The 23351-nt window shown below is 42.5% G+C and overlaps 3 protein-coding genes and 1 long non-coding RNA gene across 7 annotated transcripts; 1 reads left to right on the forward strand and 3 right to left on the reverse strand.

Annotated features, from left to right (window-relative positions):
- Window positions 1–2865: 2865 nt before the first annotated feature.
- Window positions 2866–13897, reverse strand: LOC114441091 (ubiquitin-associated protein 2-like). 4 transcript variants are annotated; one of them, XM_028413862.1, is made up of 30 exons: window positions 13771–13897; window positions 12283–12420; window positions 12095–12172; window positions 11890–12000; window positions 11549–11705; window positions 11287–11364; window positions 10728–10791; window positions 10438–10526; window positions 10274–10326; window positions 10040–10104; window positions 9691–9910; window positions 9349–9604; window positions 9123–9254; window positions 8830–8966; window positions 8398–8630; window positions 8013–8253; window positions 7832–7871; window positions 7515–7644; window positions 7338–7389; window positions 6993–7203; window positions 6783–6874; window positions 6553–6603; window positions 6344–6422; window positions 6030–6230; window positions 5368–5538; window positions 4721–4825; window positions 4597–4629; window positions 4205–4278; window positions 3821–4012; window positions 2866–3693 (listed from the first exon to the last, which is right to left on the reverse strand). In XM_028413862.1, the coding sequence occupies exons 2-30, from the start codon at window positions 12376–12378 to the stop codon at window positions 3598–3600; spliced, it is 3537 nt and encodes a 1178-aa protein (XP_028269663.1). In that variant the 5' UTR covers window positions 12379–12420; window positions 13771–13897; the 3' UTR covers window positions 2866–3597. The 4 variants fall into 4 exon arrangements, with proteins under 4 accessions (XP_028269663.1, XP_028269661.1, XP_028269662.1 ...); XM_028413860.1 differs by lacking the exon at window positions 13771–13897 and adding an exon at window positions 12835–12916; XM_028413861.1 differs by lacking the exons at window positions 4597–4629; window positions 13771–13897 and adding an exon at window positions 12835–12916.
- Window positions 13898–14744: 847 nt separating this feature from the next.
- Window positions 14745–15326, reverse strand: LOC114441092 (uncharacterized). The gene is made up of 3 exons (XR_003671242.1): window positions 15219–15326; window positions 15043–15136; window positions 14745–14919 (listed from the first exon to the last, which is right to left on the reverse strand). It is a non-coding gene; the product is annotated as an uncharacterized LOC114441092 (long non-coding RNA).
- Window positions 15327–15432: 106 nt separating this feature from the next.
- On the reverse strand, window positions 15433–20587 carry LOC114441173 (kinesin-like protein KIN-14L). The gene is made up of 14 exons (XM_028413973.1): window positions 20529–20587; window positions 19637–20458; window positions 19344–19509; window positions 19166–19263; window positions 18840–19058; window positions 18666–18753; window positions 18321–18442; window positions 18109–18214; window positions 17943–18014; window positions 17738–17847; window positions 16866–17575; window positions 15681–16754; window positions 15494–15609; window positions 15433–15441 (listed from the first exon to the last, which is right to left on the reverse strand). Exons 1-14 carry the CDS (start codon window positions 20585–20587, stop codon window positions 15433–15435), a joined length of 3771 nt encoding a protein of 1256 aa, XP_028269774.1.
- An 827-nt stretch (window positions 20588–21414) lies between these two features.
- On the forward strand, window positions 21415–23288 carry LOC114441174 (Rieske domain-containing protein-like). The gene is made up of 4 exons (XM_028413974.1): window positions 21415–21472; window positions 22383–22616; window positions 22731–22765; window positions 22873–23288. Exons 1-4 carry the CDS (start codon window positions 21415–21417, stop codon window positions 23161–23163), a joined length of 618 nt encoding a protein of 205 aa, XP_028269775.1. The 3' UTR covers window positions 23164–23288.
- The last annotated feature ends 63 nt before the right edge of the window (window positions 23289–23351 follow it).

Here is a 23351-nt window from a genome sequence, read left to right on the forward strand (position 1 = left end):
CAGCTGACTAAACGCTGTCATTATGGAATGTTCCCGGTATTATGTGCAGTTGAGCCTTTCATTCAAGTTCTTTGTTGATTGATGGGTTTTTGTTTTGCTGCAATTTCCCGGGTATGTCTCTGCGCACAGCGAAAACTCTGTTCTGCATGGGACACAAGTGAAAATCAGCATAATTGCACTAATTGCAGCCAATTTCTTCCTGAATGGACCCTGCTGTCACATCTCACAACAAGCAGGGGGACAAGAACATCTCATGGTTCCCCAGATGGAGATAAAGTGGAGTAAAAGAAGAAGAAAAAAAAACATCCAGTGATCGTTCTCTATTCAGCTGGATGGAAGGGTTTGTAATTTAAAGACAAAAAGGAGATGAAACACAACAGAAATTGATTTGAGTATCAAATCAAGTACCCAGGTCACGAGGGCTCCTTGAGCACCAGGGCCCCCGTTTTCCATTCAGGTCTTAGTTGTCACGATATCCTGTGTGACAGCTTCGCAGCTCCCAGAGCTTCTCTAGGGACTGAACTGGCTGAACCCAACAAAACGTCTTTGTCAACATCTGAGAGCAGAGCAGTCACGAGTGACAACAAACACTTTAAAAGGCATTCCTGTATGCATTCCTTTGCCTTTTCAATGAAATAACAGGACGAATCATGTGTTTAGACCAAACACAACTTTAAAAAAACTCCATAATATGTGACAATAGAGGCCTTCAATGGGGTGCTGCAGCTTAGCTTGCTTTATTCACCAGGGACACAGCTAATTTGCTTAATTCAATATCAAACCCATCACCAGTAGAGGGAAACCTCCCAAATGGTTTTCTTGTAAAACCAAGGCAGGCATGTGCATGTTATCAAATCTAAGGTTCTCCTCAAATTTTTGCATCCCTTTGCAAATGTTTTTCTTCCTCACTTTGTGAAGAATTTGGAAGTGAAGAATTTCTTTAATTCTCTTCCTTGTTATACCTTTCTGTGAGTTATTTCCATGAGCCCTCCACACTCTTTGACCCACCATATCTGTAGCTCTCTCTCTCTCTCTGGGTGGGCTTCCAGGGAGTTGTGGTTGGCCTTTCAACTTCACTTTGACCTTTGACCTTGTTGCCGTAGGCTCCTGCACTTAAGCCACAATAGCACCTGCCACTCACTGACTTTCTATCCTCTAAGTTCTGCATCCCACCCTCCTATAACCATCCTTCCCTTTTTCTCCTGCACCATATCCTTTGTCAGCCACATTCCAGGGTTATATAGGGTGGTCCGGGGTTCACACACTCTTTATATTCATTAGAGACATATGGAAGTAAAGGACGGAAGGGAGCAGTATAAGCAAACAAAACTTGTCTAAACTTTTCTTGGTAATCATTGACAATAGAAGTTGGTTATTATTTAAAATACACAAAACAACTTAAATCATCACTTCATTACTTTTACAATATGCACTTTCAGCTTATGCCATTGTCATGCTGTATAGATGTGAAAATTGTGGAAATAAGAGGTTAAATACCATTGTATTGAGTGCAGTGACCCACCTGGTGCATGCTTCTGTGGTCGGGACACAGTAAACTACTCATAAGACATACTGCCACCTGGTGGTGGATAATGAGATGGCATATTACAGGTTGTAGTTGAATGCTGTATATAATTTTCTATATTTGTGCCAATAAAGCAGCTACATGTGTGTGTTCTTATACACACAAGTGTATCCTGTGCTCAGATGATCCCTTAGTACACTATTATTAGATAAATTATACCAACAGACATTTTCCCATATATGGACATTCAAATATCCTTGACTTAAAATAAATATGACACAAATAACATAATTTTGGCACAGTGCTGGGAATAAAATAAAGACCGCCCCTACTGTCTCATGATATAGTTATAGTTTATCAGACTGTTATATTTTGTCAGTGTTCCTGGGAATGTCTGCATGGCAGACAGACCTCAGACTTGTCCTCCCTCTTCCCCCTCCTCAAAGGCTGCTTCTTTCAAAAAGAAAAATGGGGCCATGACATACAAAACAGAGGGTGACATCATGGTTTAACTCCAGAAACATCCCATTGTCTTTCCTCGTTTTGCACGAATGTTTACTGCTCCACTCTTAATCAATGTTATAACGCAGTGGGTTTCACTCCCCGCACAGCGCAGCTATTATTTTCTCCATGGTTTGTGCTTCTCTGTAGTCATAAAGAGTGGACCAAATGAATTATAAGTTTTGATCAACAGCATTAGACATGTGTGTATTTTGTAAGGAGATACCTTATGATGGATTCACTGTAGTCCCAGCCACCTGTGTCTTGCTCAAGCTGAGCCGCCATATGGCCTACTGGCTTAACATACATACTATTACAGAAAATTTAGTTACAGCATGTAGACTAAAACATTTTAATTGTAGTTCCAGAAAACAAGATGATTTTTTGAAATGTAACTTCCTCAAAGCAAAAAAAGGTAATCAGATTAAGGTTCTTTTTTACAGCAAACATATGGAAAGCACAGGTGTATTATTGATGGCTGCATTCCACTTACGGAAAGTGCAGCAGTCCTGCTTCCTGGCACACTGTTGGGGAACTGAGCCACTGTTAATGGAGAAACAACGTAGACAAGTAGGGATGAGGCTTCCTAAGACTTTAATTTAAGTAGATAATGATAGCTTGCCTCAGCAATAGTAAACAGTTGCAAAGTTTGTTGAGGGCATTTAATATTAAGCCTGTAATTTGATCTTTGTTTGAATTTTTTCTGTTTGGTATCACTGACACACACTATATACTCAAAGTCATCCAAGACAACCATAAATGTTTGTCAACACTGATATGAACACTTTGTCCACCTAAATGTATGGCACACATGGGACACAAAATACACAGACAAAAAGTTCCACCTGCTCAAACCTTTATTTCGAGAGAAATGAGGGTTAAAATTAAATTAAAATATAAAATTTAGATAGGCAAGTCTGTCATTAAAAGGGAAGGTGACACAGGGAGAGTAGGCAGCCTCTAGTAGAGGGGAGGCAGGAAGGGAAACGGAGCTACAAAATGAAGTTTGGGGATGAGCCCGGCCATTCAGGAAGTCATGTATAAAAAAAAAAAAAAAAAGGGGAAAAAAAAGAGACAGTTATTATAAACCCCACCCCCATCTGAAGTGTCCTCATATGCAATCAGTGCTTTAGCTCTCTCCTTTTCTGGTTTTCTTCCAAGAAGGTGTTGATTATTCATCGCCTTCACTCGCTTTCTTATCAATATCATCTCGTTCTGTCTTAATGTAACATGTTTTCCTGCAGTTTTGAAAAAAGTAAACAAAATGTCCTTCAAAAATAAAATGCAGCAACCACATTTTATGTTCTACTATTACATATACAGTATATATATATATTTATATATATAAATACATACATAAATATCTTACATGTACAACCAATTTTGAAAACGGGGGAAGAGAGAACCCAAAAAGACTTATGAGGACTTGTGGAGGTGGGGGAGCAGGGCAGGGAGGCCCAAGGTTGCTCATTGTGAGGGTAGTGTGTCTTTCCGTTTGCCTTTATCGTTTTAGCTTTACATACAGTCACACGCGCGCGCACACAGCCTTTTGGGGGAGTGGGAAGCATTCCTCAGTTTGCCCAGTATGGAGAGCTGCCGTAGCTGGACTTGCTACCTTGGGATTTCTGCTGCATTCCACTGGACTGGCTGCGCTGACCAGGACCCCCCTGCAAACAAGTACACATCAATTATGTTTAAGACCAAAAAGCAACCCATGAAAATTGATCTTCCATTTTAACTACTTCTTTGGGAGAATTTCACTTTCAAATTAGAGCATACAGAATACCGGTTTACCTGTCCGTCCTGTGTGAGATGATGGTGCAGCAGCTGGGAGTGGGGCTGTTGGTGTGGGGGCAGGATATGGAGGAAGGGAGCAGGAGCGTATCCGGGTGCGCCGCCCGGATTCAGGGGTCCTGTTCCTCCCAGTGCTGAGGGCAGGCTGAATGGAGGTGGTGTCCCCGTGTGGAAACCCTGCTTGTCAAATGACTGAGAAAAAACAAAGAACACCAACTCCATATTTACCACATGCATGTACAGTACATTTACAAATAAACTCTGCACAAAACAGGCAAATTGCTATTTGTATTAATTGAAGGTTCTACATGTAGAGGTTTTCTGATTTCAAAGTTCTTTCATCTTAGTTCTCAACACAGATGCATAAAACTGCCTGTTACTTGCCTGTGTTTTGCTGTAGATTGAACCTCCCATGTCAGGAACTCCAGCACTGGTTCCTGATCCTGACAATCCTGGTGCTGAGAGGAGAATGACGAGGAGAAGGAAAGAGATGCAGGAAAATATTGGAATTAAAGATGGGAGAGGAAAAAAAAGGGGAGAAAGAAACAGTAGGAGAAGAAAAAAAATTCAAGGGATTAATAAGAAATAACAATTCACTGATGATCTTAAAACAATAATTGTCTGTATCCACTGTTAGTAGGACAGGGCCAGCCGGTAGGAAGAAGCGTATTTAGTGAGGAGGAGCAGAGGCATGTTTCTCACTTTTACCCCACTCTCTGGCATGTACCCATCTACGATGTACACGAAAGTGCAATCACACACGTGCATATACACACCTTTCTCCAGAACACTCTTGTCTGTAGAATCATCTGCAATTGTGAGTACAGCAATTTTTCCCCAATGGAAAACGCCCACTGACTTTGTGTGTTATTAGTGTGCACACGTGTGTTGTGTATGTACCTTTCCCTGGGCCGCTGCCCGCTGACTTGGCCTGTGACTGGGCAGAGCCTCCGTACCCTGCCTTACTGTATTCCCCACCGTGGGCTTGAGACAGGTCATCAAAGGCTGAAGGAGGAGGAGGAAGAAGAACACAGAAGAGGAGAGGAGGCAGAGCGAGCCGAGGAGAGGGAGGGGGCAGGAAGGGACAGGAGATCAGGAACAGATTTGGTGAAGAGAAGAAGATGAGAAGAAAACAGAGAGGGGGCAGGGGAGAGAGAGGCAGTAAGGTAACCTGACTAAAATGGCAGCTGTGTCTATATTGAGCCGTGTCCAACTTCAGCAGGGGGTTTGAGCTATCCATGCAGCACAAGCAAAAAAAAAAACATACAGGCCCATCTCCACACACACATGCAGCATTGAGTGAATTCAGGGTTAGAGGTGTGGAGTGTTTTTTCCCCTTTCCTTCAACTCTGTTCACACCTAATTACTGTCAGGGAGTATGCAGGTCTTGTTCACAATAAGAAAAAATAATCTTCATCCACTTTAGTGCCCCATTGTGACAAACTATGGTACTGTGATAATGCCAGTATTCATTTAGGAATTAAAACTGATACTACTTTTAATAGTACTGTGTTAATTGAAAGTCACCGACAGCCTCCTGTTCCTACCTGTGCCATATGCATGCTGTCCATAACTGGGCTGATGCTGTTGGTGGTACTGATTGGAGGGGTTGGCCAGACCCATTGCAGGCTGTTTGGCTGAAGCAGGAGGCACAAAGACTGTGGGGCCATACTGGAAAGCTGAGGGAACCCCAGGCACACCAGCATAGTATGGCAGACCTGCAACATAGGAAGTTAAAAAAAAGCCAGATGAAAATACAGAGCCACTGTTCTGAAGCAAGAATGCTAACAATTGTATTAATTATCTAACCACACACAAATAAATGTGTAAATGAATCAACTTTGCAATATGTGAAGAGTTGTTTTTGAGGGATTAGTGCTCTGGCGTATGTAACATTTTATTGACTCAGGCAGTATATGTCACACACCTCTGAAACCTCTTGCCACTGATTACAACTCATCACTGTGGGTTTGGTTATATACAATGATAGTCCAAAGAAGAGCTTGTGTAGGTAACCAGGATAGCTGTGTAGCCCATTGTGTTGCTCTTTGTTCAAGGTCTATTTATACAGATGCATTCAAAGGGCATTTTGACCACATTGAAAATGAAAACTGAGAATCCAATCTGATTCATGCCTGTAAATTGCAACTAAGTTAGTTGGAAAACCAATTGGCCGATGTAATCATCACTAAACAAATTTTTCCCTTACCAGTGTATCCATAACCAGGTGGCAGAGGAGGGTTGAGGAAGGCCTGATTCTGTGTCTGCTGACCCTGGTTTTGACCCTGTCCTTGCCCCTGCGTTCCTGTCTGTGGATTCTGTTGGGGCTGTGACTGTACCCCAGCCGTTGACAGGCTGGTTGGGGGGGCTGGAGAAGAAGAGTCATTCCTGCCAAACTTTGTTGCCTCACCTGGACAGAAATCAATCGTAGGAGTGTGAAGAAAAATGAGTACCGTTTAATTTACAACTTAAAGCAATGTCAGTTAATAGATCACATTAGTTCATTTTAAAAATTTTACCCACCAGAGTATAGATTATTAGCCAGACCGTCTCTTCCAGGCATAGCAGCTGTAGCACCAGGGAATGTAACACCATAGTAGTCCTGCATAGAAAGAGAAATTATTTTCTTTTACATCAGTACATCATTACAAATTTGGGGTACAGTGATTAAGAAGGTTATAATTAAAAAAAAAAAAAGTAATTTCAAAGTAACAACACCACAACTGACTCACCAAAGGAAGGCGTGACTGCAGCATTTGCAAGTCCTCATATCCATAAATTTGCTGTTGAAATCACAATGGCAAATATTTCGTATTATTTAAACTGAAATATGATAGTAACGGTGCTGATAACTGATCATGTATGTATAGAAAATGCTAACTCTTACAACCATGTCACTTTTAAAGACAAGAATATTTCCTAACAGACAAGTGACTACATGGTTGGGAATGCATGAATTTACCGGGTAAGCCGGAAGCAAGCCACCGGGGCCCATGATGTACTGGTTGGCCAGGAGAGGCGGCACACCCTGGGCCAAGTTAGGAGGAGCTTTACCTGCGGCAGAAGGTTTTATGACTCAGTAAGAATTAACTGTGTGTAGTTGTTACAAACAACATGATTACATTTACTGTTCATAACTGTAACGAACTGGATGATGGTGGTCATGACTAACCGGAGGTGGTGGTGAGCAGAGGTGCTGTGCGGCTGCCTGCAGCTGAGAGTGTGGCGTTCGTGCCATTAGGAGTTAGGCCAGGTGCTCCAGCTGGATGCAGACCATTGATGGCTGAACTACTGACAGCTGAAGAACTGGGATTGACAACTTGACTGGATGACGACGATGAAAAAGCATGGAGGTTGCTGCTGCTGGTCTCCTCATTATTCATCTGATGGAAAAAGACAAATGACCAACGGCAAGGGGGTGGAAGAAGTAACAGTTATAAAAGACAGTACAACATAAACCCATGCATTTTTATATTTATTATCAGTATTCTGTGTCAGTGTGCATGTTCCCCCTTACCGACAGGGAGGAACTCGTGGCGAGGGCTGTTGAGTGACTGCTGCTCACGTGGCTACAAAGATAAGTGATTTTGTCAGCCCGTTTTCATTTGACAGAGCACTTGCTTATACAATGACTATTAGAAAACCATCATTATCTCCACACAAAATGTAATGGTGTATCTGAATCACTCTTTACCTGCTGAGTGAGGAGATGGGTGCCGAGTGAGAAGGTGTGACTGCAGGCGAAGGCATGTGGTGGCAAGACCCACTGTCATTCGTCATAACAGGAGACTCTGTTTTCACTGCCCTAGATGACGATGATGTAGCTGGTTTGAAGAAAAATACAAAATTATGCATGAGAAGAAACACAAGAAGGAAAAAGAACATAGATCAACAACACACTGGTCAACTTCAACTAAGTCTACATGGTTCCAGATGCATTCTGTATTTAATATTATTAACAGACTCCATTGGGCATCTCAATGAAGTTTCAATAGTTTGCAGAATACTTACGGTCCTGTGTGCTCTGTGTCTTCATACCACTGTAGCCATTCTACAAAAAGAGATATTCAAGTTTTAGTTAAATTATTCAACTTCAGCCCATTATCAAAAAGATCCTAAACTTTCAAGTAGTAACAGTTAGTTCTAGTGAAATTAAAGACTCTTGAGCATACAGAAGGAAGTGTATCCTTACTGTTAGAGGTCCAGCAGCTGATGGCATATCTTTACTCTGAGAAAAGCCAAGGTGGGGTGGTAGAGACCTTGGGCCACTGCTCTCCACACGACTTGCTGTGGCAGGGGCTGCAGAAGATGATGAAGCAGCAGCACTTGGGAGACCAAGGGAAGGCGAGGGAGTAGCACTGGGCAAGCCCAATGATGGGGACGGGAAGTTGGGATCCGATACAGGTAAGGTGGGCAATTTGTTCATGTGTTCACTGTTCACAGGAAAAAACACACATACTAAGATGACAGAAGTAATTTTGTTCCACTTTTTTTTTAAAGCTTGCAGCACTGAAAATCAAGAATAGTCAACAGTTTTAGTGTGTTATCAGGTAATTCCCAGCCATCTTTTTACATACCTCACAGCTCCAGGCTTGGAGAACAGGCTGTTTTGTGGCTGTTGTGTGGGAACAGCAGTAGGAACCGGCATGGGTGCCGTGGCCTGAGACGGGGACTGCTCCCTGGCCGACTCAGACTGTGCCATGTCGACCGTTCCACTTCCAGCCTCAGACCCAAAGTCTAGAGCTCCAAACTGAACATTCAGACCAGATACATCAGCTGAGCCCGGCATCTCCACTGCTGACGAAGGGATCTACGGCAGATATAGAGGCTATTCAATATAACATTATATAGGAAACTTGATTTATATTTATAGGAAACTTTTTTCATATAGCAATTTGAAAAAATGTTTTCAAACTGTAACAAACTTGACCAGACAAAACAGTTCCGTGAACCTTTTCTTTAATGTGTCATAGTACCAGGCAAACAAGTATAATACTAGAATAACTCACCTTTGAGGGGGGAGGTGCTCTTCGTCTCTGTGTCCTTAGTTGCCGCTGAGGGGGTTCTGTGATGGGAGGTTCCAGGCCTGACAGCTTAACTCCAGGAGAGGCGCCATCTCTTACAGCCAGGACAGAAGACTCATGGCCTAAATAAGATTGAAGAGAGCATTTCCATTCAGTTCCTATCCCTTAATATCAAACCTACGTTGTGAAAATAGGTAACCGAGTGGCAGTTCTAATGCCCCATGGTACTCTCTGAAGACTTTCACATCTTCAATGGCAGTATGGTTCTGCAGTCCTACCTGGAGGTGTTGGGACCTGTGGCGCACGTGACTGGCCCAGAGGCTCTGTGGTGGAAAGAATGGAGGATTGTTGTTGCCTCTGTGTCAGCTGGCTGAGCACTGCAGATGGCTCTGGCTGAAGATTCATCTCCACTAAAGACAAAAGGAGAAACATCGCTGTCTTTAAGAACTGTTCAAATTAAGCAGTCAAGTGAAAATGCTGTTAGATTTCTTGTGAAAAACGTACAGTATTGGGCACTAACAGGACCGTTTTCCACTCTCTGAGGTTTTATGTCTGCAGAGGGGGAGGGAGCTGGAGCAGGACTTTGCATTGGAGGTGGTCCTGCATCTTTGGAAACACTATTGTTGCTGGTGGTGGCCAACATCTGACTAGCTCTCTGACCAAGCCGAGGCCCATTGAGTTGCTCTGCTGTCCGGCTATCAGGCGCAGGTGTCTGCTTAGGTGCATTCAGGGGCCCGAAACCAGAACCCAACACCGACGACTGGGTGGACAAGAGAGACAAAATAAAAACTACTGCTGTGTCATCACAGAGCAATGTTGATTCATGTAAATGTATGACTGGGTTACCAGTGCAGCATGTGCGTAGGTGGTACTAGCAGAGGCTGCATGGGCGTAGCTGTTGGCTGTGGCATGTGCGTAGCTGTGTGTTGCAGTGCGTCCATTATGGTGGGAATTGGTAAACACCAGGCTTTGCCCCAAATCCTCAGCTGACGGGCCGTCAACAATTGCCCCCAAGTCTGAGTCTGCAGCCACTCCAGTCTTAGGCAGCAGGCTAGCCAGGTCCACACTGAGATTAGATAAAAAGGTGTGAAGAGGAGAAGAGGTCAATGCCATGCACTACCTGAAACTGTTCACCAAAGATAAGAGGAGATTCATTAGGGCTTCAGCTTCAAGGGCTTTGGGCAGAATCACTTACTTGTGTCCAGGTGTGATGTGATTTGTTGGAGCAGAAGAGGCAGTGAATACTTTGGTCTCAGACAACTGTGTGAAAAGACACAAAATCATCCATATGTTCTCCATGATACAACAAACATTCAAAGCTATGATTACCATTTATTACCCTCTATTGATAATTATGCATATTAACACCACAACATTATGAGAACCATTATATTATAGCATTTAAAATCTGTTAAAAGTGCTTCCTTACATCCTCATTCCAGTCTTCTGAATTCCAGTCTTCCAGATTGCCTCCCCAAGTTCCTAAGAAAAACAAAGTTTGTACCCTTGAATAATATACAGTATGTATCAATTTACAACAACATAAGAAAGGAGGATAAAACGTCAAAATATAACATTTTATGTTCGGCCTACCAGATCCCTCAGCAGGTTCGTTGCCATCCCCTTCCCATGTCTCCCTGCGAGCTCCAGAATTTGCAGTGTAGTCAGCAGGATTGAACGTGCTGAGTGGTTTAAAAAAGAAAACAGAAAATGAAAAAACAAAAACATCTGGTCTGTGGCAAATACGTTTTGCAACATTTCAATGGGAGATTCAGAAACATTGAGTTTTTCCACACATTTGTTTTTAAGATATGTGCTTGTAATCACCATCATAACCTCATCTTACTGAAGGCTTAAAAATTACACTTAATATAAGTGTTTACCCCATTCCTTGTGTAGAGAATCTGTTACCAGCAGCTGCTCTTCCTCTGCCACGGGTCCCTACACCTGAACACACAAACAAAACGAGACAACCACTGTTTATTGGCCAACTTTGTCCACAATGCCTCATAAAGCAACTTTCATCACAACACAGGTTCAGCAATCTTTTTTGCCAAGTAATCCTGCTTTCTGTCCATGTTTACAAGGGTTTTGCATTCCAAAATGTCTCACCATGCAAAGTGTACTGAAATCACATAAATGTTCACGTGCCAGAAAAGCGGTTTGTTCGAGGAAGGCATTCTCAGCAGATGAGACCATTGTTATTAATTGTTAACAATAATGTGCCACAATTCTCCACTGTGTTTGGGATAGGTGGGCAACAAAAAAGGCAGCATGGTATTCCTTAGAATCTGGCATATCACAAACATTTTAGCTACAAGTCACCCTTTCAGAAACATCCACAGGAGACCCATTTGTTTTCTTTCAAGGTAAGCAACAACATCCCATAGCAGACTGACAAGTACCTGTTTTTTATTCGAGTAGAACCTCATGTATGCTTACCTCTTCCCCTCCCTCTGCGTCCACGATCACCCCCTCTTTCTCCTGGAGCCACCTCAAACCCATTCTCCTCTATCCGACCTAGAATCCAACCAGAAACAAAGGGACAAGGAAGAGAAGACAAATAAACACACAACTGATACAAAATCTTAGAACTAAATGTTGAATGTCATAGATGCAACACAGAAAAACACACATTCTGTGCATGCACATCATAAATTCTTTATGCATTGAACATGTAGATCAATTTTTGTCCTTTTCTAACCTTCACGTCCTCGACTGATGCCTCTGCCCCTCCTGTTGGACCCGCCACGTCCACGGCTTGCTTCCCGCTCTCCTTTCTTTTCTCTGCTCTCCTTTACCTCCGAGGGTCCGCCTTCTTTCCCAAGACTGCGCTTCTTGCCCACAGTCTCCCAGGAGTTCTGATAAGGTTAAAAAGAGATGTAGTGACACTACATGACATAATTCATCTATTTAGCAATTCAAATTTTGCATTACACATTATTTTATCATCTGGGCAAAACAAAAATAAACCACTGTGTGCATGTAAACACAAGCACAATATGTATATACTAAGTTGGTGTGTTTAAAAGCATATGTGCTTACTGTGTCAGAGGTACTCTCCAGCAGAAAATTGATGGCTCTGTTTGCATCTTCATTGCAGTCATGGAGGGCTACCATGCATTCATCTTGAGTCTTCCCAGTTACCTCAATCAACTATCCACAACAGTGTAAAAATGAGAATATTTAACAAAGCGAGGAACCCAATTATTTCAGGAACCACATTAAAAGTGTGTGGATGAACCAGTACCTGTTTGACCTTGTCTTCAAAGTCAGCATCATTTTTGTCATAGATCACTTGGGCTAAACGAATCTGTTCTGCTGTGGCCTGGTACACAAACAGCAAAACGAAAGCTTGTTGAGATTTTTTTTGTATTTAGGGGAGTTAATTTCTTCAGGCATGGATATAATGCTGTATGTTTCATGACAAAAGCCCACCTGTATCTGTTTCTGTGGCTGTGTTGTTTGTGTGGTAGTGGGTAGCGTTCTATCCCGAGTACCCCGGGCTTGATTGCTGACCACTGAAGTCATCATATACAGTATATACAAAACAATGTATGTACAAAATAGAAAAATCTAAAGGAAAGAGAAGAAAAAGAAAGTGAAATGACAGTCAGCATGAGAAATAGTTACACAGCATCATAACTCCTTACCAAACCACACTGCTGAATAAATGTGCAATGCCAGTAGCATACACTGAATATAAACAGGCTAAGGCTCACTGTTGTATACCATGTAAGACTATAACCCCCATCTGTTGCTTCCCACATCCCAGTTAAATTTAGCCAGCCAAGAGGGGACTGTCCAGGTGTCAACTTACAACCCTCCCTCGGGCTGCCACACAAAAACACTGTCAACAGTGCCAGTATACTTTTAGACAGTTTTCCCCTCAACATTTTACGTCATACTCTAAAATGTGATAAATACAATTAGTAATTAAAAAGGGGCCTATCCTCTATATCATGCTAAAACTCAATTTACATCACATACACTATCAGGTGGTTGGCTCATAAGAACCAAATTTGTCAGTGCCCCAAATGAGATCCACTGGCTGTGATCATACCAATGTCTGATCACTGTATGGTGGCACAAAAAAGGTTGAAGTTAGACAACAAAGCTCGGTTATTGTTGATCGTATGTTCACTGTTATCAAAGTTTTTGTCTTGTACTTGGCGTTAGTGGTAACAGAATCGCAATCGTATCTTACTAAATAAGACGCTCGACGGAAATGCGTACCACAACTGCTAACGTTCACATTAGGTTAAGTGGCTCATGCTAGCTGTAGCTTGGCTAACCCCTCGTCTTTGTTCCGTGATTCCGTTAAGTAGTCTTGCTGGAAACATATTGGTATCATAACCATACGATTGGTCTAGCTGTTCAATAATGTATTTGTTCTTGGAACAGTTCCACCAAGGCAAGAACAGAAATAAACAAATGTGTCAAGTGCGATGATGTACCTCTTTGTGTAGACCCAGAGAAAGGTTCATGCTAGTCACCTAATGGCAGATTTAGCTACAGTTAGCGCCGCTAGCAACAAGCTAACAACTGAAACTAAACGAAAACAGGCGCGTGTTTAGCTAACATTTATAACAGTCGGTGTCCGTTTTTCACTAATGAACTGACTTTATGGAAGAGAAGTTTTTGTAACAAGTGTGGCACATTAAGCCTCGACAGATATCATTAACACCATGTTAACTGTCCGGCATGTGAACGGCCCGTTCACATACAATGCAGCTTACACCGCACGGGCACAAAGCTAGCTACCTAGCCAGTTAGTTAATTAGGTAACCACCGAGGAGGACAAAGTGTGTCTCCGAAATGGCCCAACTAAATCCCAAAGCTGTTTCGAAAGTATGATAAAACACTTGAGGCGTTTAAATAGCGTTTAAATACCATCGACAAATTCTAAGTAGTCTTTTCTTTTACCTGCTAACACGCTTCGCTCAGCCAGCAGCAGCAGATGCTGTCACGTGACCCACCGCGCCGTTGTTCGACGTTGTGAAGGCGATACTGCCAACCAAAAGCCACCGAGCCGGTCAGATGGTCCGACGCCGCACCCTGACGTGCGCGTTCACGCGTGGGAGCGTGCTCATTTAGACGCTGCACAACAGGTGTCAAATTTCTTTACAAACAATAGAAAATGTGGTAATTTATTCAAATATTTAGCCAGTATTGACACTCACAGCATTTACAAATGAATGTGATGAGTTTACAGGTGACATTAAGAGGAGAGAAAGAATATTCTTGCTTTAGCCATAAACAAGTTAGACAAGTTATTTTTCTTCTCCATTGTTTTCACTTTCGACTGTGTTCTCAGAAGAATATTACTACATATGTAGCCTACTGTTAGTAAACTTCAGAAATACATTTTTAGAGGCAAACATATTTTTGTGCTCTATCCTACTCAGAAAATATTCATAAAATCGCCAAATTCCCTAAATAAATAAATAAAGTTTTTCACAACACAGAACACCTAAGCTAATTTAATTCTTAAAAAGTAATTTCAATGACTGAAAACTGGCATACGAACAATACACATCATCTCGTCAGTAACCACATCCACCACTGTCTGACAGTTTGAAAGGGGTTAGCAAAAAGTATCTTTGTTACAGGGTGTCAGGAATTTAGGCTGGTTAGTCAGTGGTAGGCTACTAGTAGAACTAGGTGAAACTCACTATACCAAAACAAGACAGGAAATATGAAATAAAGATTTAAATAGCTGGCATTCAACTTTCATAGTAAACATATCTTTATGATCTGAAGAACTAAATAGGCCTATATATTAATTTTATTTATTGAAAAACATGTGAACACAACACACAAGGTACACTACAGGGTGCACTCATACATAGCATGGCTTTCCATAACTGGAATGTCTTCCTTGTAAAGGCTCCACCTAGAAATTAACATATTTCTTATTCATTTAACTGGATAATGATTATCTTCTGCTCGATGCTGTGGGTTGGGATAGAGGCTCTGCTTTAGATATGGCTGTAGCTGAGCTCTCATGCTGTGTACGCACTGAGCCTTTTTCTCCATGATCTCCTCCAGCTTCTGGATATAGTCCCCAAATGCCTGTGAGACAAGAAGTGAGGACAAAAGTATGATTGTATGATTGAATTAAAGTCCAAGATTTTCAAAAAAGTAAGATAGAGGAATAAACCGAGCCAACAGTTGTGAATGTGATTTTTTTCTGACCATATCCGGCTGCTGGGACAGAAGTTTCCCCGCTGTTTGACACAAAGCTTCCATCTCTTTTAGCTGCTCCCATTGAGCCTCAACAATACACCACCTGGTTGGGGTAGAAAAACTAAAAATATCCAATTGTTTCAACTAATACCCATTTGAGAATCAATGAGAATTCAGAAACTTACTTGGCATAGTCCAAGGGAGGGATTGTAGGTGGAATTTGTCGCTGATCATTTATCTCTGCAGGATGGTTTGGTTGAACTGATGTGCTGCTGGAATTGTTGAAATGACTTTGACATTGACTTGAGATACTTTCTGTCTGTAATGTTGTGAAAGAAGAAGAAGAAGCCTTTTTGTGCTTGTCCTGTGTATATTCCAGTGGCATTTGTGTGGGGAAACTCATGTTCCCTGAGTGTTGCACTGAGGGTGGCATGTCAGACATTTGCATGGAAACGCATACAGAGGGTTTAAGTGGAGATACAGGGGCTTTGTTGCTCAGGGCTGCTGTTGTTTGGGGTGTTGAATTTGTCTCTTGTTGCTGGAGTACAACATCATGAATATAAGATTTGCTCCTCCCTATAGACAAGATACAAAGATGTTTACATACAAGAAGTATTTGGAGCGCATGTACTCTGATTTAGACTTACCAACTTGGAGGGTTCTGTCTGTTTTCCACTCTGTTGTATCAGATGCAGTAGAGTGGCAGGTCTTTACCACAGGCAGCTCCAAAAGGGACAAACGAAATTCTGCATCCTCATCCTCCACATTTTTCCCTAACATCTCTTTACGCAGGAGAAAGTGTTTTCCCCCTTGGCCTCTGTTGTTTTCTCTAGTCTCAGTCTCAGGCCAACACAGTGATGTGCTGTAGAGCCCCCCTTGAAGGAATGAGACTGTGGCAGGCTGCTGGTCCACTTGAAGCAGGGAGATGCTAAGGAGCTCCATGGTGTAGTTAAGAGAGATTGTATCATCTGGACTGTTGTGTTCCTGAGTGCCAGCTGGAGGTTCTGATAGTTTAAGACTCTCAGAGGGGTTTTTACATCCAATCTGTGTGATGGCAGAAGTGAGTGGTAATTGTCTTCCACTAGAAATAGCAGCAAACCCTTCCTTCTGTAACTGGCTGTTTGAAGACAGGGTGTTGCTGCATTCAGTATGTTTTGATCCAAAACAGACTTCAGTAAGTTCATCTGGGGTCTGGATTATGTTGGTGTGTTCACAGGCTGGGGAGAGAGGTCGTTCTGCAGGAGCCAGCTGATGGGGTGACTCAAAGGGGGGGTGTCTAAAGAGGTGGCTGCTGTCATTACTGCTGCCAGCTGCGACTCCTTGCTCAGTATTCCAAACATTATCAGCTGTGACATCTGAGGTATTCAGACCCTCCACACCCACATCCCCTCTGTCTTCTGAATCACAGCCGTAGGACGACTGTGCCCCTGCATTTCCTGGAATCGCACCTGTCATCCTATTTGCCGACTCTGTGTCTGCTGTAGCCCCCCAAGCCCACTTCCTTCTTCTCCTCTCTCCCCCTTCCATCCCAAATGGCCTCCAATCGTCCCTCCGTACTCTTACTTCACCTGCTGCCTCCGTGGACCTTCTCCTGCCCCTGTCACATTCAAATCTTGACTCTTCACCACGAGTATCCACATTGTTACCATCAACCCTAACCTCAGCCTTGGCTTTGTATGCATCTAAGACCTCATGCAAACCCTGACACATATGAGCAGAAACTGAGAGGGGGGAGGAGTTGTGAAGAGAAGATGGAGAAACAGAGGAAGAGAGCGTAGAAGAAGAGAGAGACGGATGTGTTGATGGTGAGAAGAGATAGTCAGATGAGGAACTAAATGTGGGCATGAACTGTTGCAGCTGCTCGTGGTATCTTCGTAGATGCATCTCCCTCTCCGTATGCCTTTCATCTGCCTTCTGTAAACCTCTCCTGCTTTGCCTATCAGCTTCAACGTGTGTGTCTCTGATGTGTTCCACTTGTCTTAACTCTTGCAGGTTCTCTTTTCTTTTGAATCCAGATTCAGCATTAGTAGAAGACAATGCACACTTTCTTTGCTCCTCCCACAAGGAAAGATGCTTATCTACTGATTGTCCCAACATCAGCTTGGTCTTGGCATGTTGTGGTCTAACAGATGGGATGCTATCTGTATATATTTCACTTTGTGTTTTCATACTTTCTCTCTGACGTGCTCCCATACTCCCACGCCTCTTATCACCCATTCCCAGCCAACCACTAACTGGTGTAGTATGTTCAAGTCCAATCCCTCTTCCTCCCTTTGCATTTGTTTCCTCTCCACATCTGCTGCTTTTGGGTGTGGAGCAGAGAATTGCGCCCACCACGGGTGACTTTGTGTTTGGTGTGTTGGAACCAAACGCATTGCTTTGGATGCCTAACTTTGGCTTTTTAGGGGGACTTTTCCCTCGAGTGCCACCACTGCCGCTTCTGCTTCCACTGCTGCTGTGGGACAGGTCATGTTTGGAGACGGGAACTGTTTTGCCTTTTCTTCTTCCTCTGAGTCCTCTGTGTCCAGGCAATTCCTTCACCCTATTAAAATAAAGTAACATATCAAATAGCATGTAGAATAGGAGCCTTTCTCTAAGGTTTATATTCAAAAGCAGGAGGGCAGAAATCCACTGCTACACTAATACAAAAATATTCATTGTAATATTTCCAGCACTTACTCATACACCCTCATAAAATACTCACCGATCAGCATATCTCAGCGTATTAAGTGTGTGTTCGGATGCTGTGTGACCAGGAGAGATGTTGGCAATCATACATGTCATTGAGTCACCAACAAATGAGTCTTTCAAAACCTACAATGGGAAGTAGATAATGTTAAAACACAAGTGATGATCAAAGTGGAGAAACACGAAAATCCACCATGCATACTTTTGTCATCAGTCTGTACCTGAGTAAGCTTGCTTTGCCTGAAAGGTGTGTGTGATTCCTCTCTATCAAGCGACCTGATACATTCTTTGAGCTGAGGGGGGAAAAAAAAGAAAATGAGAATTCACACAGGTCTTGTGCTTGGTATTGTATTTTTGAGATTGCTAGCATGCATCTGTATGTCTCACAGCCAACAGACTCCGGTTGATCTCGGCTCCCTCCATACGACTCTGCTTGCCTGGTTCTTTAGCATCTGATGCCCTCTCACTTCCTGCCAGGTCCACAAACCACATCCTACACACACAACTTCAGTCATTGTTCTTTAAGGAGAACAGACAAAGCTAAAAACTGCCTATGCTATAATGTCATGATACAATAAGCAGCATCAGATGTCACTCACCTGCCAGTTATCCGCTGGTTCTGATCTCTAAGTTGAATCTGAAGCAAAGCATGAGAGCGAGAGGAAAGGGGATTCACACCACTCACCCCCTGAGTGCGCTCCTCTGTACCCTGTGAAATCACCTTTATAAAAGCAACAAAAATAACAAAACTTGTGTGTTCATTCACTGTTTCACATTATTGGATACTTTGAAAATACTGCACATATGATAAAAAAGCTATTTAAATGCAGTTAAAAGCCATATCACTTCTTTTGTTTAATGTTTTTTGCCTTAAATGTTTTAGTTTAGTTCTTAACTTAAATAACACCATTGGTTTGAAACGATTTTAACAGAAAGGGTCAAACCTCCAGCAGTAAGTTGACTGAGTCCACTCTGACATTGCGCAGCCCTGAAATGTGAACCACTTTCTGTCCATCCTCTCTGGCAAATAACCTGCAGATGGCAGAAAGTGAAATAATTATATCTTACTGCAATCCGAACCTCAAAAGCACTTTTAACACAACAGAACAACTACTGACCTTTTCCTGTGATCCAGCAGGTCGTATAGCTGACCGCAGTAGATCTCAAAGAAACTGACATACACCTGCAGGGATGAGTATGCATGTGTGGTGGACAGGTGAGCAAAAATGTCCCGGACTGCCAAAGCATACAACCCCGGTCTCCCGGGAGATGAACCCAGCATGGTGTGAGTCTTCCCTGCACCTGTCTGGCCATATGCAAAGCAGGTGGCCTTACCTCTGTGTATAAATAAATGTATAAATTATAAATGGATTGAAACTCACAGAGGACTGACTCATTTGGACAGAATCAACAATCATCCCCTCAAACATTAATGCTAGCCCACCCATTGAGCATGTGTTGCACCAGAGGATATGCTGTTCTCTGATACACTTCCTTGTTGGAGCTCTCCTCCCCAAAAACCTGGTCAAAGTAGAATCTGTGCTGTGGAGACACAAAGGAAAAGCAGCCAGATATAAAATAAGCATAAAAACATCATCTGACAAGCAGTCTTGCATATCTACCTGTAGAATGTATTGTTTGAGATCCACAGCTTCTTTGCTTTCATGAACAATTACACAGTCTCCACCTGAAGTTGTCACAGCATCAACCTCTCCTCTTCTGCTCTCTGCACACGTCAGAGGTCTCTTCCTCACACACACGCTAATCCGCTGCTCCCCTGCTTCCCTACTATACACAGAGTAAAAAAAAATCTTAATTTTTTATGAATGTATGTAAACTTCTAATCCAAATTCATCACATATTCACAATCAACTGTGCAGCTGGAGCAGAGAAATCACAGCCCACTGCCACTCACCCTTTGTTTGCAGCAGGAGGTGAACTCAGAGGTAGGCCGTAGTTGTAGCCAGCTTGTCTCTTTGCTTCGTAAACAGGTGTTGGCATGACTATAGGTTCAAAAGCTTCACCACTGTCCTTTTCTGTGTAGAGATGATGTTTCCTGGAGGCTCTTTTCCTGTGCACAAATGTCTTGCTGTTAAATGTATTTGATGCCACTAAAGGACTGTGTTTTTGTTTATGGCATGGCACACAATGTGATGGGGATGTGGTGTTAGAGTTGCTCATTGAAATCCTTCCAGTGACGTCTTGCTTGACGATTTCTCCTTTTTGGAGATTAGATGAATGACTATGGACATCTGGTGTGTAGTTGTTGTGCTTTTGGCAACCATGTGCCCCAGCACTTCCATTGTCAAGATGAGATACCCTTCCCAATAGTGGCTCATTATTTGTATTATGACTAGCATAGACATGACCAGTCCCTCCAGGACAAGAAAACAGCTTCCGCTGATGATGAGTAGCTTCATCACTGAAATCAAGTCTCCGAACGCAAGACGTTCCAGTTGTACTTGCCCTACGCATAGCACCTCCACTGTCATTCTCGCCATTGCTTATATCTTCGTCAGGATTTCTAAACCCATCTCGACTGGAGCTGCTACCCACGTAATCATAATTAGCATCGCCTTCATCATATCCAAGGTTCTCCAGGTCAAGAGTTTTGACCAGCTGAACCAGTTGAAAGAGCCGAGTCCTGTCCTCCATAGAGCGGATTCCCAGGAGGGGGTAGTCCTCCACAGTCAGCTCTGAAAGATGGGCTGCATGGCAGACACCAACAGAGGTAAACCTGAAGGACAGGTAAAAAACAGTCTTAAATAGAGCTATTTACAGGTTTGCCTGTCCTGTGTGTTACTTACCTTGCATAGTGATGCTGAAGCCCAACTGCTCTCAGACACTCGTACAGGCACAGTGACATCTCCCTTTGTTCTTTTTCCTATAATTCAGTCCACCAACACTGGGAGAAGCAAAGATGTCACATAAGTCAGCAAATGTGTTCAAATAAATCCTTCTACAACTAGTGTAAAACTAAACAACTACAAACTACACCACAGTGTGTCCTTGCTGTGGAAGAATGATTGTCAAAGGGTGGTTACTGTGTCATCATTACTTCCACACTGCTCTGTGGGTAAGCAAAGCATAGGACACCAGTATGATGCTGAAACCTGACACTAGGTCAGGATGGAGCCAGGGTTGCACGGTGCAGTCGTGTACACATTTCTGTACAGGAGCAAATATGATAAATATAGAAAGCAACTGGCTGGCAGCTGCAAAAGTCCTGCAAGAGTGAGGTCCTCTTTATGCAAACAGAGCATGAGATGAGAATGATGTTCTATACTTCACTGGTGTTCCTTAATGCTGAACCACTTAGGGCTTAGAAGAGGTTTAGTTCAGCTAAGCATAAGGAAATATGATGCTGAACAAACAACAGCTAAAATTGATGGAAAAGTTGTCATTGTTTTGAATTTTTTTAAAAAATCCCAACATACAACTTAAACACACCATGGGCGTTGCTATCAAATAGTTTTATGTGTGAAGTAGTTAACAGTAAAAGCAATACGTTCAGCTAAAATAAATATAACATAATAAAATAAACATCGAACACTTACCAGACGTTCCTTTTATAGGGCTGACAGAACACAACATTTAACGTAAACGAAAAAACCGAACTGACTATGCGCATCAATTTTTCACAACTTGTTAGTTTGAGTAGTATCACTACTTCCTTACACAAAGCGGGTTTCCATGACGACGGAAACAGTCCATGAGAAGCGCGTTCTTTTCCCGCTGCGTGTGAGCACAAGTCAGGTATAGGCAGAAAAATATTATCAGTTGCTGAGTTTAGAAGGCCAGCCAGTCACATATACGCTCAGTTCAGCATGTCTGGGGGAGATTATCCGTCAGAGGGCTTAATGCCCACCAACAAACCCACTGAGACTTATCTCAGACTAAACCATTAAGACATTCACCCCACTGTCAGTGGTTAATTAGGTGATGGCACTTCGATTGCTATTGGTATTTTACTAACATATTTGACAACGTGCCCTGAGTCAATTAAATAATTTACAATTATTGTTTCTTTCTCTTTTTTTAGTAAACCAATATTATCCCTCTGTAATATTTTGTAACATACAATGAATTGTAAGGCTAAATACATCTACGTGCACATAATTATGTTGTATGTTGTGCACATTTTTGTTTAGGAATTTAGGTCGTAGGAACGTACATCGATCCGTTCCGTGTTCCAACGGTGACAACTTTAGATGTAACACACAACATTAGCGCTTCCTTGAACTTCTGGCTAGCGGCTTTCCTGAAACTTCAGAGTTGAGATTATAGTATGTAATGTTATACACATTATTTAATATGCCTGTTTGAGACAGAGAAGGCAATAGAATTGTCGTGTGTGGATTTTTAGCTAGACTATTCACATGTCGGTGTCACCCCGGACACGTAGCCAAGTTAGCACCTGCATCCAAGTTAGCACCTGCAGCAACCTGCTTTACCCTGTTCTTGAGGACTGCCAAGACAACCAGCTAGACAGACGAAAGGTGACTCTTAGATAAAGACTACTACCAGACAACTTAAAAGATAAATTAATGTAATGTTTGAATTGGTCAGTTAGGAGGAAAGAATGAATCAGTTTTGGCTCATTATTTCTGCAATTTAAACTGACGATAATCATTTACTACCAGAAAACCGGATGTAAGAAGTGAAGCATCAGCATGTCCTCGGGGAGGAGGAGACTTCTCAGACCTCCGTATCTTCATCCTCATCCCCTCCCTCCCCCTCCCACTCTTTCTCACCCCCTTGTACATCCCACTTCATCTGTAAGAAGGAGGACATTGTCAAGGCTGGACGTATAACCAAGCTGGTGAATGGATGCAGGGATGTGCTGGTGCTGTACCATCATGGGAAGCTTCATGCCATGGACATGCGCTGCTACCGTAAGCTCAGGATGTGTGTTGTTTGTGTGCTTAATAGTAATGTGGAATATACTCACAAAAATGGCTCATCACCTGTTTTAATCCCTGCTGTGTGTAATGCTTTTCCAATGACAGATGCAGGTGGTGTATTAGAGCATGGAGACATTGAGGTGAGTTTACAGCTGTTATGTCTGGAGGTTGGAATATGTTAAGTAAAATACATCATGCACTAAACTTAAAATGTGTCTTGTTCATGTTCATGTTGTCCAACCATTAGGAGTTTAATGGACGTCTGTGCATCGTATGTCCGTGGCACAAGTACAAGATCACAGTAGAAGAAGGGGAAGGGCTTTACCAAGCGGTGGACAATCCTACAGTCAAACCCTTGAAGACTTATTGGAGATCCAAAGGTGTCAAACAGAGGATTCATAAGGTCACAGAGGTCAACGGGGATGTGTACGTAACACTTAATGACTCCAGCGAGGCCATTGAGTCAGACACCTACCAGACTGAGAAATTCAGGACTGAAATACTCAGAGCCCAGCCAAAACCCAAACCCAGGAAATAGCCAGTTGGCTACTCGTGGAATTTTTGATCATCCAACCACAAATACTTGAATGCAATGTTGTTATACAGTGTCTGAGATAAAGATGAAAAAATAAATTATTTTAAAAAAAGGTGAAGTGTGTTGTGCTAAAAATGATTATGAATCACATCATAGAACATAATAACTACATAAATTCCTCAAAGAGAGAT

This window comes from Parambassis ranga, chromosome 9, assembly GCF_900634625.1.
Source record: "Parambassis ranga chromosome 9, fParRan2.1, whole genome shotgun sequence".
Taxonomy (NCBI): Eukaryota; Metazoa; Chordata; class Actinopteri; family Ambassidae; genus Parambassis; species Parambassis ranga.

Coding starts and splice junctions, on each gene's coding strand:
- LOC114441091 (XM_028413860.1), bottom strand. CDS start 12,855: ATGAGCCAACCACCTGATAGT. Junction 9,911..10,039: donor CACATCACACCTGGACACAA/GTAAGTGATTCT, acceptor ATCTAATCTCAG/TGTGGACCTGGCTAGCCTGC. Junction 6,231..6,343: donor GGCTAATAATCTATACTCTG/GTGGGTAAAATT, acceptor ATTTCTGTCCAG/GTGAGGCAACAAAGTTTGGC.
- LOC114441173 (XM_028413973.1), bottom strand. CDS start 20,587: ATGTCACTGTGCCTGTACGAGTGTCTGAGAGCAGTTGGGCTTCAGCAT. Junction 19,059..19,165: donor GTGCAACACATGCTCAATGG/GTGGGCTAGCAT, acceptor ATTTATACACAG/AGGTAAGGCCACCTGCTTTG. Junction 17,576..17,737: donor ACGCTGAGATATGCTGATCG/GTGAGTATTTTA, acceptor TTATTTTAATAG/GGTGAAGGAATTGCCTGGAC.
- LOC114441174 (XM_028413974.1), top strand. CDS start 21,415: ATGACGACGGAAACAGTCCATGAGAAGCGCGTTCTTTTCCCGCTGCGT. Junction 21,473..22,382: donor CCCGCTGCGTGTGAGCACAA/GTCAGGTATAGG, acceptor GGATGTAAGAAG/TGAAGCATCAGCATGTCCTC. Junction 22,766..22,872: donor TAGAGCATGGAGACATTGAG/GTGAGTTTACAG, acceptor TCCAACCATTAG/GAGTTTAATGGACGTCTGTG.